The sequence below is a fragment of the Tachypleus tridentatus genome, chromosome 13, assembly GCF_004210375.1.
Source record: "Tachypleus tridentatus isolate NWPU-2018 chromosome 13, ASM421037v1, whole genome shotgun sequence".
In the NCBI taxonomy this organism is placed as follows: domain Eukaryota; kingdom Metazoa; phylum Arthropoda; class Merostomata; order Xiphosura; family Limulidae; genus Tachypleus; species Tachypleus tridentatus.
This window is the reverse complement of record NC_134837.1, coordinates 28,245,754-28,262,161: the sequence shown is the minus strand read 5'-3', so window position 1 is coordinate 28,262,161 and position 16,408 is coordinate 28,245,754. Positions and strand designations below refer to the sequence as shown.

The following is a 16,408-nucleotide window of genomic DNA, read 5'->3' as shown; positions in this document are numbered from 1 at the left end:
CAGGGGTTTGATTCCCCTCGGTGGACTTAGCAGATAGCCCGATGTGGCTTTGCTAAATTAAAACACATACATACATACTTCAAGTGAGTTTCTCGTTATCATAACAGTCATGACTACAACTTGAAACTGCACTTCATTTCCAAGACTGACCTTACACGATTTTAATCCTTCAGTCTTCTCTGCAAAATTTAAATAATGATACAACTAAATTCTTCTCTACGAGTGCTTTCTCTACCCATACCAGCCGTTTTTGTATATATATAACTAATTTCTATTTTTTTTTTCGTTATCAAGTTCATTGTGTTGGTTGTAGGTAACGCTGCCGTTTCCAACAAATGATTGTCAGATGAAATGACTGAACTCAGACAATATTTCAATTATTTTTGAAACGTTAGGACTTTTTTACAACCAAGACATTATAAGGTACTTATAAAAATAGTGAGATTTAATCTAATATATACTTTTTAACACAGTGTTAATTTTAGAATTTAAAGTAATATTTAACTTCTGCAACATCTTAGTTTACACCACTTACTAAGTTGGGCCTAATATAGTGTTGAAGTTAGAGACTTCATTAAACTAGTTCCACCACTCTTAGTACTAGTAGTAATACTTGTTGTTACTAATATTATTGTTACTGATATTAGTAAAATAAGTTAAAACTTTAGAAGCATAGATTTAAGATAAAACAGTCTGGTGTTGGAGCATGTATTATTAAATTTATTTTAGGTGTACAGTTGAGGAAATGTTATAGACGTTGGAATGGTTTCTAATATTTTCTTTTTATTGCATTTAACATATAAGTTGTGTTTTACAAATTTTTGGTAATGGAAACTGAGTTTCACTCATTGTACATCCTTACTTAAACAGACTGTGTGGATCTTTGACGTCTGTATTGTCACATGGTTAATGGCATGGACAGTTTTAATTTTTTAAGGCTCTAAATTATAAAAATAGCCAAATTTATAAAAACAAATCCAGTACCTACAATTTTTGGCGAAATAATGATGCTGAACTTTCAAACGTTTGCTTTGTTCTTTTGAGTTAGTTTAAACTGAAAATTTAATATGTATTATCACACAGAAGTAGCAAATGTTTTGTATAATACTTTCAAATAAGTTTCTTTTTCAGTTTATCTTGTATGTTAGGCAAAAAGTTAAACTTATAAGGTAGGTATTAAGATTGTGCAGTAGGCAAAAACAAACTTAACAAACAGCTATATTTCTAAGACAGGCAAAATATTAAATACAGGGACAAAAATATTTAATTAGTTTTGGCACTACTATATGTGTATGGCAATGTATCTTTCATGTACAATAAATTATAAGAGCATTTTATGTATTAAGATACTTTCTTTGGCCCTTTTTTTTCAATTTGAATTACAAAACTTTAGTGCTAATTGCCTAAAATTTGTAGTTCCCATTTGAATTGAAGTCTTTCTTACCTTTACTTTTTATTTCAAAAAGGAAATGCATGCAATTGTAAATATTTCAGTGAAAACTTTTGAATTATTATATTTTATTTCTTTAAGTTATCAAATTTCAGATTTTGGGACACATGTTTCAAAGTCTATGGTATGATTATTTTACAGTACTATTTGCATCCTCTTACACCATTTATTACAGTACTATTCACATCCTCTTACATCATTTACTCTAGGAATAAGATGATTTGATTCCAGACCACTCATTCTTCTCCAAACATTGGGCTGCACAGGAAAACAATAAAAAAATTTTCCCATCATTGTCTCTTTCATTTCTTCTGTGTACAATTGTTCTGACACCTGACCACAATTTTCTTCCTTCTGAGGCATCTTGTTATCTGATTAGTACTGCTTCCTTTTGTGACAGTCAGACCATCTTTTGATGCATGATCTTCTTCCTCTGAAACTTGTCTCATTTCTCATTGACCAGTTTGATTTATTAACTCATCTGACTAACTTTCCTTTTATGGGTGTTGACACATTTTATCTTTTTCACTTTATCTTCCATCAATTTCACCATTTTATTGCTTTTTATCTCTAGCCATTGGTATTTCCTAGATTTGTTTATATTCTTTATAAGCTTGGATGTGAAGGACCTTCAAGATGTTTATTTCACATTCCTTGAACAGTATTGCAGTTTTATTTGCCTCTGGTTGCCATTCTTCATTGTTCACAAAGAGTTTAAGGAGGTGAATTGTTAATTATTTTTCTTTTGGAGCTAGCTCTTTCACTTACCTTATTTTTGTACATATATCTGTACTTGAGATGATGGATATGCTTTGTGGCTAGTGTCATCTCATAAGGATTATATCCTTCTCTTTAAATCTTTGAGTAGAGAATAACAGGTAGTGTTAAGTCCATAGGCTCCTTCTCAGTGTCCACTATTGAGATAGGATTTGTGTGAGACTGCTTTGTAAATGTTTATATTTTACCTTTCAAACAATGTTGATTTTTGAAAAAAACAAAACAACAGTATGGGTTAGAGCATTCAATCCTTACTTATAATGACCTACAGTCCAGTTTTATCAGTGTGGGATCTTATGTGAATGTGACGATTCCAATTTGGGTTAAACATCTCACCATCATTTTTCCCTAGGGAAGTTCTTTCCATCCCTTTTCATCTTTGTAGTAAAGATGTTTCCCTGGTCCCAAGTTGTTTGGGAGGTTGGTATAGAGCCTTTCTGGTCAGTGGAATCTCACTAGTATGAAGCTGAGTGGAAGTATAACTGGGATATTTATTTGGAAATGTAGCACAGGCTACCTTGTATACTAAGAACTAGACTATTATGAGCTATGAAATTATGTTGTATGTCTAACTTGTTATGATATCAGTTAGATAACTAATGACATATTATCTGTACAAAGTAATTATAAAAAAGAAAAGTCCAATATAAACATTAGAAGACTGAAGTGAAATTATGCTAATAAAAAATAATGAATGCAGTCTTAAAGTTAAAAACCAAGTTACTTGGATGTAATCTAATAAGAAGCTTCCAAGGTACTGATTAGATTTTAAAAATTAGTCTTTGTATAAAATGTGTAGCTTACTAGTAATTATGCTACTGATGTTTGCACTCAAAATCTAGAATTTCAAAATGTTAGAAATGAGCTTTTTTTTTGTATCACTAATGTGTATGTCCTTGTTTAACAGAACTGTTATGGTATGTGAAGTGTTGTGTACTGACATCATTCTTTAGTAAATACAACTTTAGTACACTTTTAATTATTTTTAAATTTCAATAAAATGAAAAAGTTTCTGGGAAAAAATGTGCTTTTAATGCAATAGTGTATTTCAGTACAAGATATACATCAAGTAAGGAACTTTAGTTGACATTTGTTATGCATCAAATGATTACCTTTAAATTCAGAACCAGCCTAATTTACTGAAAACTTGTCATTTTACTGACAGGTATTTTTATTTACACTGATTTAAAAATCAGTAACCAATTTTTGGCTAGGAAGTTTGTTAGAACATTTTAAACATATTTTTGAGCTTTGTGAAATAAGAAAAGTTAACATAAATTGTTCCTCATGTATACAATTTTAAATTCTGCAGAAAATGACAAAAAAGGGAAAGAACATATGTGTTGGAGAAGAGTTACGTATTGCAGTAACTTTAGCATTAAAGAAGTTCATGGTTAATGAAGATCAGAAAGGTAAGGTGTCAAAGCAAGTGCATGCATTGTGATGGATAGTGCTTTACTGATAAGACATTTCAAAATAATGAGCAAATCAGCTTGTACAGAAATATATCAATATTTATCTTTTTTTGGAAAATGTGTATACATGTTACAAGTAACAAAGTTCTTTATTGAATAGTAGGCACTGTCAATATATAATTATTATACATATTTTAATATTTTAATTGTCAGTTATATTTTTATTTCTCTAAGATTGTACAGTTGACTGTCTGACCATAGTAATTTATATGTAATGCCATGTTAGGAGCAATCATTTAGTGTTATATAACATTGTAATTGCACAGTTGAGCCCTGGCAAGTGTATCTTGTTTTGAATGCGTGTTTTTCAATTACTCTTAGTTCATTCATGGGAACTGGGGATCTGAAAATCAGAGCTGTGCTTCATGTTCACTGTTAAACCCTATTGTTTCCAAAACGTACTTCTGCTGCCATTTAAATCTGCATATTCCTCAAAGATTGCTTTGCTTATCTAAGCATAGCCCTTGCATGCTCCAGTCTTTTATACCCCACTTAAATGCCCTTGGCAATATCTAATATGCAAATCTCTCCATTCACACCAATGTGCCCTCTATTCTGGTACTGTATATAAGCACTTCACTCAGATAATGTAATCACTTTTTCTTGTTAAAACATTGGTCATGGTTTACTCTGAAGTACAATGCCTCATTTCTTTGTGCATTGCAATTTGTGCATCACCTTGTGGTTTTATTTTCTCATATAATTGTAATTTCTATAAAAAACTTAGATATGGTATATGCAGATATCTTGTCAATATAGCAGCTAATCCAACTTCCTTTGTTATCTAGTGCTCCTTTACATTTGGGGGGGTCACTCTCAGTTAGGCTGTCCATGTTTGTTTCTGTTGGAAGATGGAGACATACATTTGGTCTGAGGGTTTTTTCTTCTGAAGTTGCTTTTTTTTTTGTTGATCTTGGTTATTCTGGTGAGAAAATGGACTCCATTTTTCTGATGCATTTCTTTCTTCAGTTGTCCTTTCATGAGTCCAATTTTGATCAAGCACCTCTTCTTTTTTTCAGTTAGTCACTTGGGTTTATGAGATTTTGTGGCTTTCCACTGTGCTCTTGAGTCTACTCATCTACACCTCCCTTGGTGGTAGATTGGTTAGGGAGACTATTAAGTTTTCCTCCTTCATCTGATATTCCTGATTTATGCTGGGAGATTTATTGCTTTGATTATAGGGTGCGATAAATAGATTTTGCACCCTTGTTTGTGTGTTTGTGTGCTGTGGCTTTCCATCTCCTGGTGATCATATATTCTGACTCCACAGGCTAAAATTATTTCTTTTCTAGTTGTGTGAGGTTCCAGGATGGTTTATGTGATCACTTTGAACCAATCACATTTTCTTGTATTTGTTTGATCCTTACACTTGCTCTGTGATGTTTATCTATCCCAAAAATTGTTGACAACCCATCAATGGTCCCCATATCAATTTTGGACAAATGAAATCTTCTACTGATTTGTTTCTTGGTCAGAATGACTGCTTCTGTTCCTTTTCTAGAAATACCTTTGTGTGCTACATGTGGTTTCTTCTTTTTTTTAATCACTTGATGTTTGCAGATGTTCCAGAGGCATTGTATTGTGAATTAACATCACCTGTTTACTTTTTGTTGTTGTGACTTCTAAATCTTCTTTAGTTCTAGCAGCTGAACAGATTCAGACCTTGGTTTAGAGCCATTCTTTTTTGGGCCAACTGACATCAGCAGTGTTGGTCTCTGCCTTGGTGTGTGTATGTGTGTGGGACTAGTTAGAGTAAAGTTTCAACTATTGATGGACACTTGAAATTGTCCCAGTATCTTTACTGGAGGTCAGTGGGTACTTCAGGTTCTGGTATTGAAGCTGGTCTTTTATTCAATTTTCCATTTCCATTATCCTTCCAACCTGTGGCATTTCCACCACCACTTGAACAGTGGGAGTTGGTTTTTGTTTTACAGCTATCAGAACTACTGGTCATGGGGGCTGTAGTGATAGTTTATTTTGTTCTTTTGGGGAGTTATTCCTGTTTATATGGTGTGCCTGGGACAAGGGGAAATTGGTGGATGATTAGTGTTCTTTCTCATCTTAACACATTTTTTTTTATCTTCCCAGGTCTATGAATGTCCAAGTTTAAGCTTGCTGAGTCATTTTTCCACATTCACATGATGAATTCATTTTGCCTTTAGTTATGTTTTGTTCATGGATCTGGCCTTTGGTCTAATGTCAGCACCATGTCTTATGCTGAGGTGTACAGATTTTCACCACATTTTAAGCCCAGCTCAGCCTCCTTCAATCCAACTCTAGGGTAGGCAGGCTCTTACTTGAAGGTTTGTGGGCTTCTCTCAAATCTGACTTTTTGGGGTGAGGATACATAGCTAACTTTCAGTAGTTCCAGTGCAACTAATGGATCTAGAACTTCAATACACTGGATCTTTCAGTCTCTTTCATCAGGAGCAACATCTTAATTTTAGAGTAGAAATTGGTTTGGATTAACCCTAGTATAAGCACATATGTGTGTTTGTATCTGTCTATCTATCTATCTATATATATGTGTATGTGTGTGTCCCAGGTTTATGAGGTGTGCATATTAAAGGTCATGTAATACAGGGTATATGAATAGAGGACAAATCTTCATTCTACATCAGTAATTTAGATCTTTTTTGCTGTTCAACAGGCAACAGTGTAAGGTCTATATCTCTTCTAGGGGAATATTTTCATAAGATGTTTCATCAATTACACAGTGAACTCTTTCAATGATGAAGACTTACATTCTCATGGTTTTTATTTTTTAAATTTGGTTCTTTCTTTGTGGGGCTTATTACAATCATAATAGTCACTTTTTTTTGCAACTTTTTTCCTGGGGTGATGAATTTTTTAGCAGATTGTTAGTCTCAGTCCCTACTTTTTCTTGATCAAATGGTTTCTTCATTGTGAGGTTTTCCAATATCTTTGCTCTCAGCTCAAACCACCAATGATCACTTTTGCCTCTCATTCATACTCTCAACTGCAAGCTTTGAAGTCTTAAGTACTTTATCCTCAGGTTTGGGTGGTAGATGTATTCAGTCCTGATTGGATGGTATTGCATATCTATTGTTTTACCCCAAGTCATTTCTTACTCAGAATTCTAGCTATGTTTCAGTCCCCTGCTTGTGAACTGTTACTAGCTCCAGATTTGCAAGCCTAACCATGATTTCCTCTTCTATAGTATCTCCCTTTTTGGCTATCTTTATTGAGGCATTCTGCACCAAGACTTTTCCAGGCTCATTGGGGTTTAACATCTAAAATTACCTGAGATGTGCCTCACAAGGAGTTTCTACCCACTTTACTAGATGTGTCCACCGTATCTTGTTTTCACCAGTTTTTACTTGGGTATAGTTTTATCTCCTATTGTTTAGGCCAGATAACTTTTTTAATTACTCTTAGTTATTTTAAATATTGCAAGGTTTTGGACTTTGCAGTATTATCCAACATTCTTTCCAAATGGCCATTCAAGTACTGAATCAGAATATTATGGTGGTCTTACATGTCTTGTCTCAACAGCCAATTGAACCTTGAGCCTCACGTACCATATATCAACTTTCCCTTAATGGGTATTTTTGCTTCTGTTGGTATGCTGATGTCACAGGTTGGAGTTATTGATTTATTTGTAGGACTTTTTATCTCTTCCCCTTAGGTCCTGCTATACCCTCATATGCCTTTTCTAAGTTTCTGTCAACCAGGAAAGGAGATACATACCTCTCCACAGTTCTTTTGCCATCTGTTTCTCACCTCTACAGTCAATTGCTCACTGACGATTTGTTTTGTCCTGTCAGGCCTGGAAGTCTTATGTGGCTTACTCTACCTCATTTTGTGGTGATAGTTTTGACTGTTCCTTTGGATCCTTCAATTTCCTGACATTATCCTGAACTCCTTAGAGGTGGATTTGCAAATATCTGTATTGCATATTCTGGACTTTACAGGTGAGCAATCTTCTGAATTACGTCTTACCACATTCAGCACATTTATGTCTTTTTCTGCCCATTTCATTTATCCAATAAGGGACATTCTTAGGACCAGTATTTGGACTTCTCCCATTGCTTTACTCTTGCATTCTTTACACATTCTGGCAACTTTTTTCTGGGAGTTTTCCACTGCTTCCCTACCTCCAATGACCATTTTAACAACGTATGCTGGATTATAAGGAAGAGGAGGCTGTTCTTTTGTTAACATCTTGTCTCTCTATTTTCAAGTGTTGCCCAGACAGGTGTGCCTTTATCAGTCTTATTCCATACTAACAACCAATTTGAGTATTATTCTGGTTGCAACAGGCTCTGTAGAAATGATATGTTCAGTAAGACTAGGCACTTACCAATTGGTATTATCATATTATTATGGACTGCTACTAATGGACTATCTTGAGTAAAGCTAAAGAGGATTGATTCTGTCTGTCCCTGCCTGTCGTTGGATTGAATAAATTGGGGTCAGTTTATCTTTAAAAGCTTAGGGAATTTAGTTTGCATATTGCACTGTTCCTCAGGGCTCTCTGAGGTGCATTATCCTCCAGATTATGCTAGTGGAGCAAGAGAGTTCTAACCACTCCCTGTTTCTAGTTGTTTGGGTGATGTAAAGAGACTTTTCCTTCAGAGTAGGTGTTTCTCCACTCTTAGAGAAGAGGGCAAAATTGTGGCCCTCATATTTGGGTCATTGGATGTTTTTCCCACACATCAGTAGGAGCAGTACCATTTTTTGAGGGGGATTACTCATAATACCAATTCAAATTTGACACTACACTACCTGGTTGGGGTGTGTATGGCCCTTCATTTTGATCAATGCCAGTTTAGTATATTGTTTGTAGAAGGAGCTCTGTTTTATCCTCGTAATTTCGAATGTGAAGTTGTTCCATCCTAGATTCTTGGTTGAGCACAGCATTCCTCATCCTTTCCATAATTCTAGGGGCAAGAAGAATGCTTCTTACCCAGTTGGTTGTGGGAATGAGGATGAATGTTCATAATTCCAGACAAAATGAGTTTTGTTCCTCTGATTGAGTAAGGTATATATAATCCAATCATTCTAAGCCTGGGGTGGTACCTTTTGGTCTTCTTAAATGGAAGAAGTTTGTTCACTTCCATGCTACTTGCTTTCACATTGTAATTCTGGTGGTTCAGAATGCATCACTCTGTGGCTACAGGTTAGGATCCAGTCACAACTATTTCTGTAGATAGCATTGCATTCTAATTGCCCTAGCCATCAACGTACGATATAGGAACCAAGATTCTTTAATTCCAACCACGAACTGTGAAACTTCAGCTGTCTTGTTGAGGCTGGCCTATAATAATTACTCCTGTACTGTTCCACTCTTGATGTAGGTATTAAGTTCTAAAAATAAAAGGGTGAAGAACATATCTGTTCTAGATATAGTGTGGTTCCATCACTTGGGTACCATTTTTATCTTGGTGCACTTCTGTTCTGTGTAGATGCTTTATAAATGAATAATGCCTACAATGGTCCCTTCACCTTCTCATTGTGGATTCTAGCTATAAGTGGTAGTGAAGGTAAGTATGTTTGGAGAACTGACTTTTTCCTAAACTGAAAATGAATTTCCAATAATACTTCTGCTCACACTCACTCACCCTCACTAAGAACCAATATTAATAACTTGGATGATGTAAGTTTTGTAAAATTATTATATTATCTGAGAAAAGTGCTTATATACAGCACCAGCATAGATGGTGCATTGATGAGGGTTGAAAGATTTACAAATTAGATATTGGTAAGGGCATTTAAGTGGGACATAAAAGACTGGAGCATGAGAGATCAATGCTTAGATAGGAAAAGCCAGCTTTTATAAATACATTTTCAGTTTAGGAAAATATTAACTTTCATATATGTTATAAAAAGAAGTTAATATACCTTTACATTTTATCAGGATGTAACCATGCTTCATTAATGTGTTTGTTGAAGTGATTCTTTTCATAGCATCTCCATTTACATCTATACACATTACCTGCTTTCATGGCATTGGAAATACTTGTACTTAGAATCATCTAATGTAAAGGAACACCTGGATTCATGTACATCTCAAATATCATGTGATAGTGGATAGAAATTTTAGTTTAAAGCAGAAGGTGAATTCTGATTAAACGCTTTAATATTGAGTTATTCATATTAAAAAAGTAACAAATAGATTTTGTAGAAATATGCTTGTGTATGAAAACATTTTAATGTACATTTACTTCAGTGTTACAAAATCATTCATAAATACTTGTTTTAACTGATGTTGAAAATTTTTGAGATACCTAAGTAGATGCATTACCATTTATGGTCTGTATTATCATATATCTAAATTATAGTAATATTTGTGCATTTGACATTATTCAAAACTAACCTAAGACTGAACATTTAGTAGTATATATTAAAATCTCACTGTTGTGTTACTTTAATGTTTTATATTACTGTACTAAACATTTTTTATATGCAAATATATTTACATGAATATGTTATGCTTACCTTTGTATATTACCAAAGAAAACTTATTATGGAGTAATTAATAAGGAAGAAATTTGACATGTCATTCAACAACACAGCAGTATCATGTGGAATGTGAGCTTTGATCAGAGCCTCAAGGCTCGTAGTGAACAAAAATGTTTGCATACAGAGTGCAGCACTTAATCGGGAAAAGATAGATGTGAGAAAAGGTGAACACTTGTTGGATATACATTTTCAGTGTTTAAAACTTTTAATTCTAAGGACCTAGTGTGTAAAAGGACAGGTGCATAAGTACTATATGATGTTTCCACTTGTACATTTCCTTAACATTCTCTGTGAATTCTGACGGAAAACTATTTTAATTCTTTACTGTATGTTCTCTTTTAATATCATGTATAGAGCATTCAAAATGTCAAAAAAACATTTCTTTCTTACTCTCACTCACAGCATTGTCTAGTAATTTGGATAGTGGAAGCTTTTGAGAGAGTTAGTTTATTCATTCATGCATATTCACTGAAATATATTCGTTACTTTAATGAGCTTCTTACAGATTTTAAGTTTTTTTCCAATTCCTTAATATTGTATGAAATACTGGTAGAGGAATATTTTGTTCCTGTGCTGTTAGAAATGTCAGAAGACTAGGATTGCAATGTGAGTAATGCATGTTTCTTGAATGAATTGTTTTTTCCTTTAGTTCTGTTCATTGGTTGACTTCATAATTTCTTCAGTTCTCTGGAGATTCACAATTCTGTTTCTTTCAACCATGTCCTACTAAAGAAGACTGCTAGTCAATGAAGTCCATCAACTAGAACTGTCTCACTGCTAGAAGAGACAGTGAGCACTGGGTGTGAAAGATAATTATTTGTGGAGCAGGTACAAGCTGTTCCAAAATTTAAGCCTGTACTGAACTGTCATTTCTTGTTTTGCAACACTTGTATTTGAATGTTTCTTTTTGTCACTCTTTACTATCTCACATTTGTACTTACTATACTTATGAAGTGGTCTTCATTTATTATAACTTCCAGGTTACTAGAGTTTGAAATTTGCCTTCATTTGTTTCAGTTGCATTCAGAAGTTAATGGAAGATTGAATGTTAAAAAAGTCTACCTCTTTCTTACGTTGTTGTTCACAGTTCCTCTTATAGATGTCACCCTGTTCGGTCAGAAGAAGATCTTGATAGCTTTTTTCCATCACTGTATTTCAAGTGTTTGGTTCTTAATTTTCATAATGTAGTCTCTATTTTCCATACAGAGACTTTATGTTCTTTTCACTTGTTAATAATTGCTTTCATTCATGTCCTTCACAGACAGCTTCTGCCCTATTTTGTTGGGAGTTTGTTCACCCACTGTCTGGAATTTTGTCTGATCTCACCTCATGCTTCGTGATACATCATATATATGGTGTATATGCTATACAGTCTACTTACTTTGGAGAGATAAGATGCTTTATGGTTTTATAGTTAATATTATTATCTGTAATAATTTGAATTTCATAACATGTGCTTATTTAGATTATTTAATATTGAATTACGTTATGATTTGTAATTAGTCTCTTCATTGTTTTTCTTATATGCCATTCGATTAGGCTTAACATGGTACGTCCTTCATTAGTTTAACTGTGTTATTTCCTTACTTTTATATTATCATTTCTATTTCATTAATAATCTTTTTCTTCACTTGGTTTGGGTGGAATTCTTGAATTGAGGTCCACACAGACTTCTTCCAATATTGTATGTATTTATTGTTCAGTTTTGTTTTTCTTTTTGTTCTTAAGTTATCTTTGTTTCTGTACTGTTCACTTAGGCTTTACTAGTTTTTGTTCTTTCTAATTTCACTGTAGTTCTGATTTAGGTTTCCTTGTTAATTCTATATTAGGGCCTTTTGATTACTCCTTAGTGGCCAGCTCAACCATAGTTTCCATGACTTCTCCTGCCCTTCTTCATTCATTTTTTTTTTACTTTACTCTTTCTAGACATTCATATCATGTATCTTCATGCTTGGCTCTTATTCAGTCCTTGACAGGACAATCAGGTTTATACCTGCAGGTATATTTTTTTCAGAATGTTTCATTCACTCTTCTTCAATGAGCATTTATTGGCATAAATGGAAAGTTTTCTGCAATTAATCTATGTGTCAGGGATTTTTCACAGATTGAACCCTCATATCTTGGACAGAGTTTCTGCCATGGTCTTTTGACTGTGTATCTTCATTCCTCTCAGTTTTGGGTTATTGAACAGTCTAATCCAATACCTTTGTGTTTTTTTTTGTCTCCAAAACACTGATTTTTTAACCTCATTTATCCTCACTATGTTTGTACATTCCTTCCAGATTTGTAGTCCTGTCTGACTATCATTCTGACCATGGGATATTCATGCATTTTTTTTATTGCTTCACTCTTCCATCATTTGCATCACTTCTTTATGTACCATATTTCACCTTCCCTTCAAGCATAATTCTTTCTCATCTATGCCCCAGTACACCAGTGGTTGGGTTTGTTTCCCATGATGTTTCTTGGGTTTTTTTTCCAACTTCCTCCACTACTTTTTTTTCCATATTGCCTGTTCCAACATTTTTATTCATAGGCAGTTTTCCTTGAGTCATGGTCTTTTTTCTGCCATCACTAGTTGTATTTGGCTTTTGATCCCATTGGCTTGCTTCCATTTGTTCCAATTTCCTTCTCATCAAATTTGACATACTTATCTTTTACCTGGTATCTCATCTTTGTAGGCCATTGGGGAAACTTCTTCATTTGAGTGTGAGGACAACACCTGATATGTTTGTCTCCCCTTTCTGTAGCATATTACAGTTTCTTTCTCATCAGGTTTTCATTTACCACATGTGACAGTTTTTCATACATTAGTGAACTTTCACTGGATAAGTTTCTATTCATTATTTCTTTTCTTTCAGGGATTCTTGTTTCATTATTCACTCTTTGTATTTCATTTTAGGGGAGTGTGGTATCTGATCAGGTGTCGTTTAGCTAAAGTCTATGTTGTACTCTTGTCTTGTTTTTCCTCAGTTCTGTAGAAAGTTAAAATTTATGAGATATTCATGCAGTCATGCCGTTATTTCTTGTGATATTTAAACATTTTACAGTATTGTTTCATGTGATGATTTCTTTATTTTCTCTGTGGCTCAGAGATAGGTATGAGGCTCATAAAACTAAACATTGGGTTTTGATACCAGCAATGATTATGTCACAGGTAGGCTGTTGTATAGCTCTGTGCTAATTAATAAACAAATCTTTGTTATTTGGGATACCAGCAGTGAAATAGTTTAGTCATGTGTTACATATGGTATATTTCCATTTCTTAAAGATAACAGAGAGACATAGGTAATAAATTCTCTTTTAGAAGTTTATTTAGGTGTGTAATGGTTAATTTTCTCAAACTAGCTTCTAAATTAATTCAGATCACACAAGGTTCACAGATTTCTCTACAATCTAGAAAAATTTTATTTCTAATAATAAAAAAATATTGTCCTCATTTAATTAATTATCATAAAAATTGTAATAATTTTGGGATAAACCTTTGATTGCTTACTGGGAGAGACTAAGCTTTAGGGAATAATTTTTTATTGATATATCTTGTTAAAATTATGTGATTACATTTAATTGCACAAAGATAAAGATTGTTTTCATAATTTGTGTAGAGTTGGAATTCCCCTCATCTCTAACCAATGTTGAACGGGCTTTTATTCACATGTATTGTCAGAGTCTTGGCTTGAAGTCCAAGAGCAGGGGGTGAGTAATTGTTAATTAATCTATTTTTCAATTTTGGGTTTGCTCTCTTTGAAAATAATTTGTACATTGTTAGTGAATGTTATATATCACAAGAGTAAAGACATTACCACATTTTGTATTTAAAAAAAATCTTAATACAGAAAATAAGCTCTAATTCCCTTAAAGTAAAATTATCTTTTAATAATAACAAAAGTAATGAATTTTTTTATCTAAATATATAGTATATTTTTAAAATATTTAGTCATATAGAAGATTGTGAAGTTGACAGGCTTAACATATCAGTGTGTGTACTAAACAGATTCAATCAAATTTTATGTTTATTCTTTGAAATGTTAACCATTTTGCGAGGAGTTACAGGTGGAAGGCCATGTCATGAGGTTTGTTGATTTCATTCAAAATTTTATTGAACTACTATTTTATGAATTTATGTCAGTTAGTTTGGAATCAAATTATAGATTATAATTCAAAATTTAATATTATATATCAGTTAATTTCTTAATTTAAAAGTAAATATTAAAAGAACACATCTAAATACAGATTTTCATGAATCAAATGGTATGTTGAATGCAGCAGTGATTAAAATTAGATGTTTGTGATGTCAGAATTCTAAGTCTATAGTTTTGTACAAATTAGAAACTCAAATTACTAATATCGAGTTAACATATAAGAATCTTGTATCTTCTTATTTTACTGAGATATGGCTTATGTACTAAATCAAATACAGTGACCCTGCTCACCTCTTTCCATTTTTGGAAACAGGCCCTTATATACACTTACTTCAATATATGACATGTGAATAACCAATCAACACCTTAGAATGTCCCCATAGTAGTTTTTCCCATTTTAATCTTTGAAAATGCTTTTGATTCAAAATAACAATGTGGTAGGCTGTGTCTTTATTCTGCAGAAATGCCAACCATTACGATTTGAGTGTAATCATTACGATTTTGGTGTATACATTACGAGAATACGCTTATACAGACAAATATTATGACTTGTTGCAACTCCCAAATTATTATATATTACATAGGCCTATACAATAAAGTGATAAATTGTTTCCTCAGGGCTTGAAAGGGGTGAAAAGAAAATTTCTAGTGAGATACAAATAAATTTTAATAATAAATAAAAGACATAGTCCAAATGGCTACTTGCGATAATCATGTTTGTGCTTGAAATAATAAAAAATATTTGTATCTCCGATGTCTACCAATAGTTTGAGTGTGGTGCTTCTCCATACTGGGTACTTGGGGGAATCCATAGTTATGTCATCAGTGCTTGTCAGCCAATCAGTGCTCGGATAGATGGGTATTTCTCGTTTTCTAAAGGGCATAGAAACACCAATGGGATCGTTCACAAGATGGAATAAAAGAGGCCTCGTTTACCATATTGTCTTGTTTCTGGCTAAATTAAAAGGACTAAAACTGTGAATCAAAAATTTAGGAAAGAGTATAGTGCAAAATATCCAGTCATTGCATCAAAAGTCAGTGACAGTCATGCGTTTTGTACAGTTTGTCACATCGATTTTTCTGTGGCATGTGGCAGGATAAACGATTGTTCCAGACATATAAAATCGGCATCTCACCAACAAAAGGCTGAGGTGAAGACAAAAATGGTGCAGATAAGGATATTTATGAGTAAGAATTCAGAATATGAAAAAGAATTTCAAAATAATTTTTTAAATTTATTTATTAAATACACAAAACACAGTCATAAATGAGCAATCTATAGCAGTAATAAATAATAATAGTTGTAATAATAATATAATAATAAACAGCTTGGAAACATTGGTTAGGCCTAGTTTTTGCAAATGATAAAGGGTTCTGTCTACAATCATTATGCTCAGTTATTTGAAATAGTTGGCATCTCTGATTCTGCTCAAAGTTTCATATGTTTTAAAATCTAAATACATGTTGGTTACTAAGCTTAATAAATTATAGTATAATTTTATGGTATCAGTGTAGTTATTTATGATTATTTTGGTTATTCAACTGTATATATATGAAACCTAAAAAAAATTTTGTGTGATATCCTCCATGTGTGAAATTGTGAAAGGCTTAGGAACCTATGTCCAGCAGCAACTAAGTACAAGGGTCATAGCAAGAAAAGATAATTGTTTGTTTTACTTCTTGATTTATTGTTCTATGTAAAAAAAAAGAACTTATTTCTAGATAGTAATGATTTGTATGCATATATGTAATGTATAATAGTTGAAATGTGACTGTATATTACAAAATACTAGTCCACTTAAACAGCCAAGACAGGGAAGATTACAGGCCAGTTTCATATTACTGGATACTTAACATGATCACATGTGCACTGTGTCAATGCAAGTCAAGTAATGCTAGTTAGACATAACTGGAAAGTCAGTATAATAAAAAATAGTAAATGTACATGTAAATGTACAGCATTATAAGACTTAAGCTACTTAGACTAAACATTTGTATTTTTGTGTAATAATATGTAGACATTCTAGCACAAAATGAGCATAATTTATATTTATTTCCTAATTTTTTTATGATGTTTG

General features: G+C 33.1%; 1 protein-coding gene across 1 annotated transcript in view; it reads left to right on the top strand.

Annotated features, from left to right (window-relative positions):
• The first annotated feature begins 311 nt into the window (after nt 1–311).
• The window catches only part of LOC143236091 (3'-5' RNA helicase YTHDC2-like), an 83,479-nt gene continuing 67,382 nt past the window's right edge, over nt 312–16,408 (top strand). Inside the window, 3 exon segments of the mRNA XM_076474358.1 lie at nt 312–423; nt 3,540–3,639; nt 13,794–13,884. Of these exon segments, the coding sequence (XP_076330473.1) occupies nt 3,543–3,639; nt 13,794–13,884 (188 nt within the window). The 5' untranslated portion in view covers nt 312–423; nt 3,540–3,542.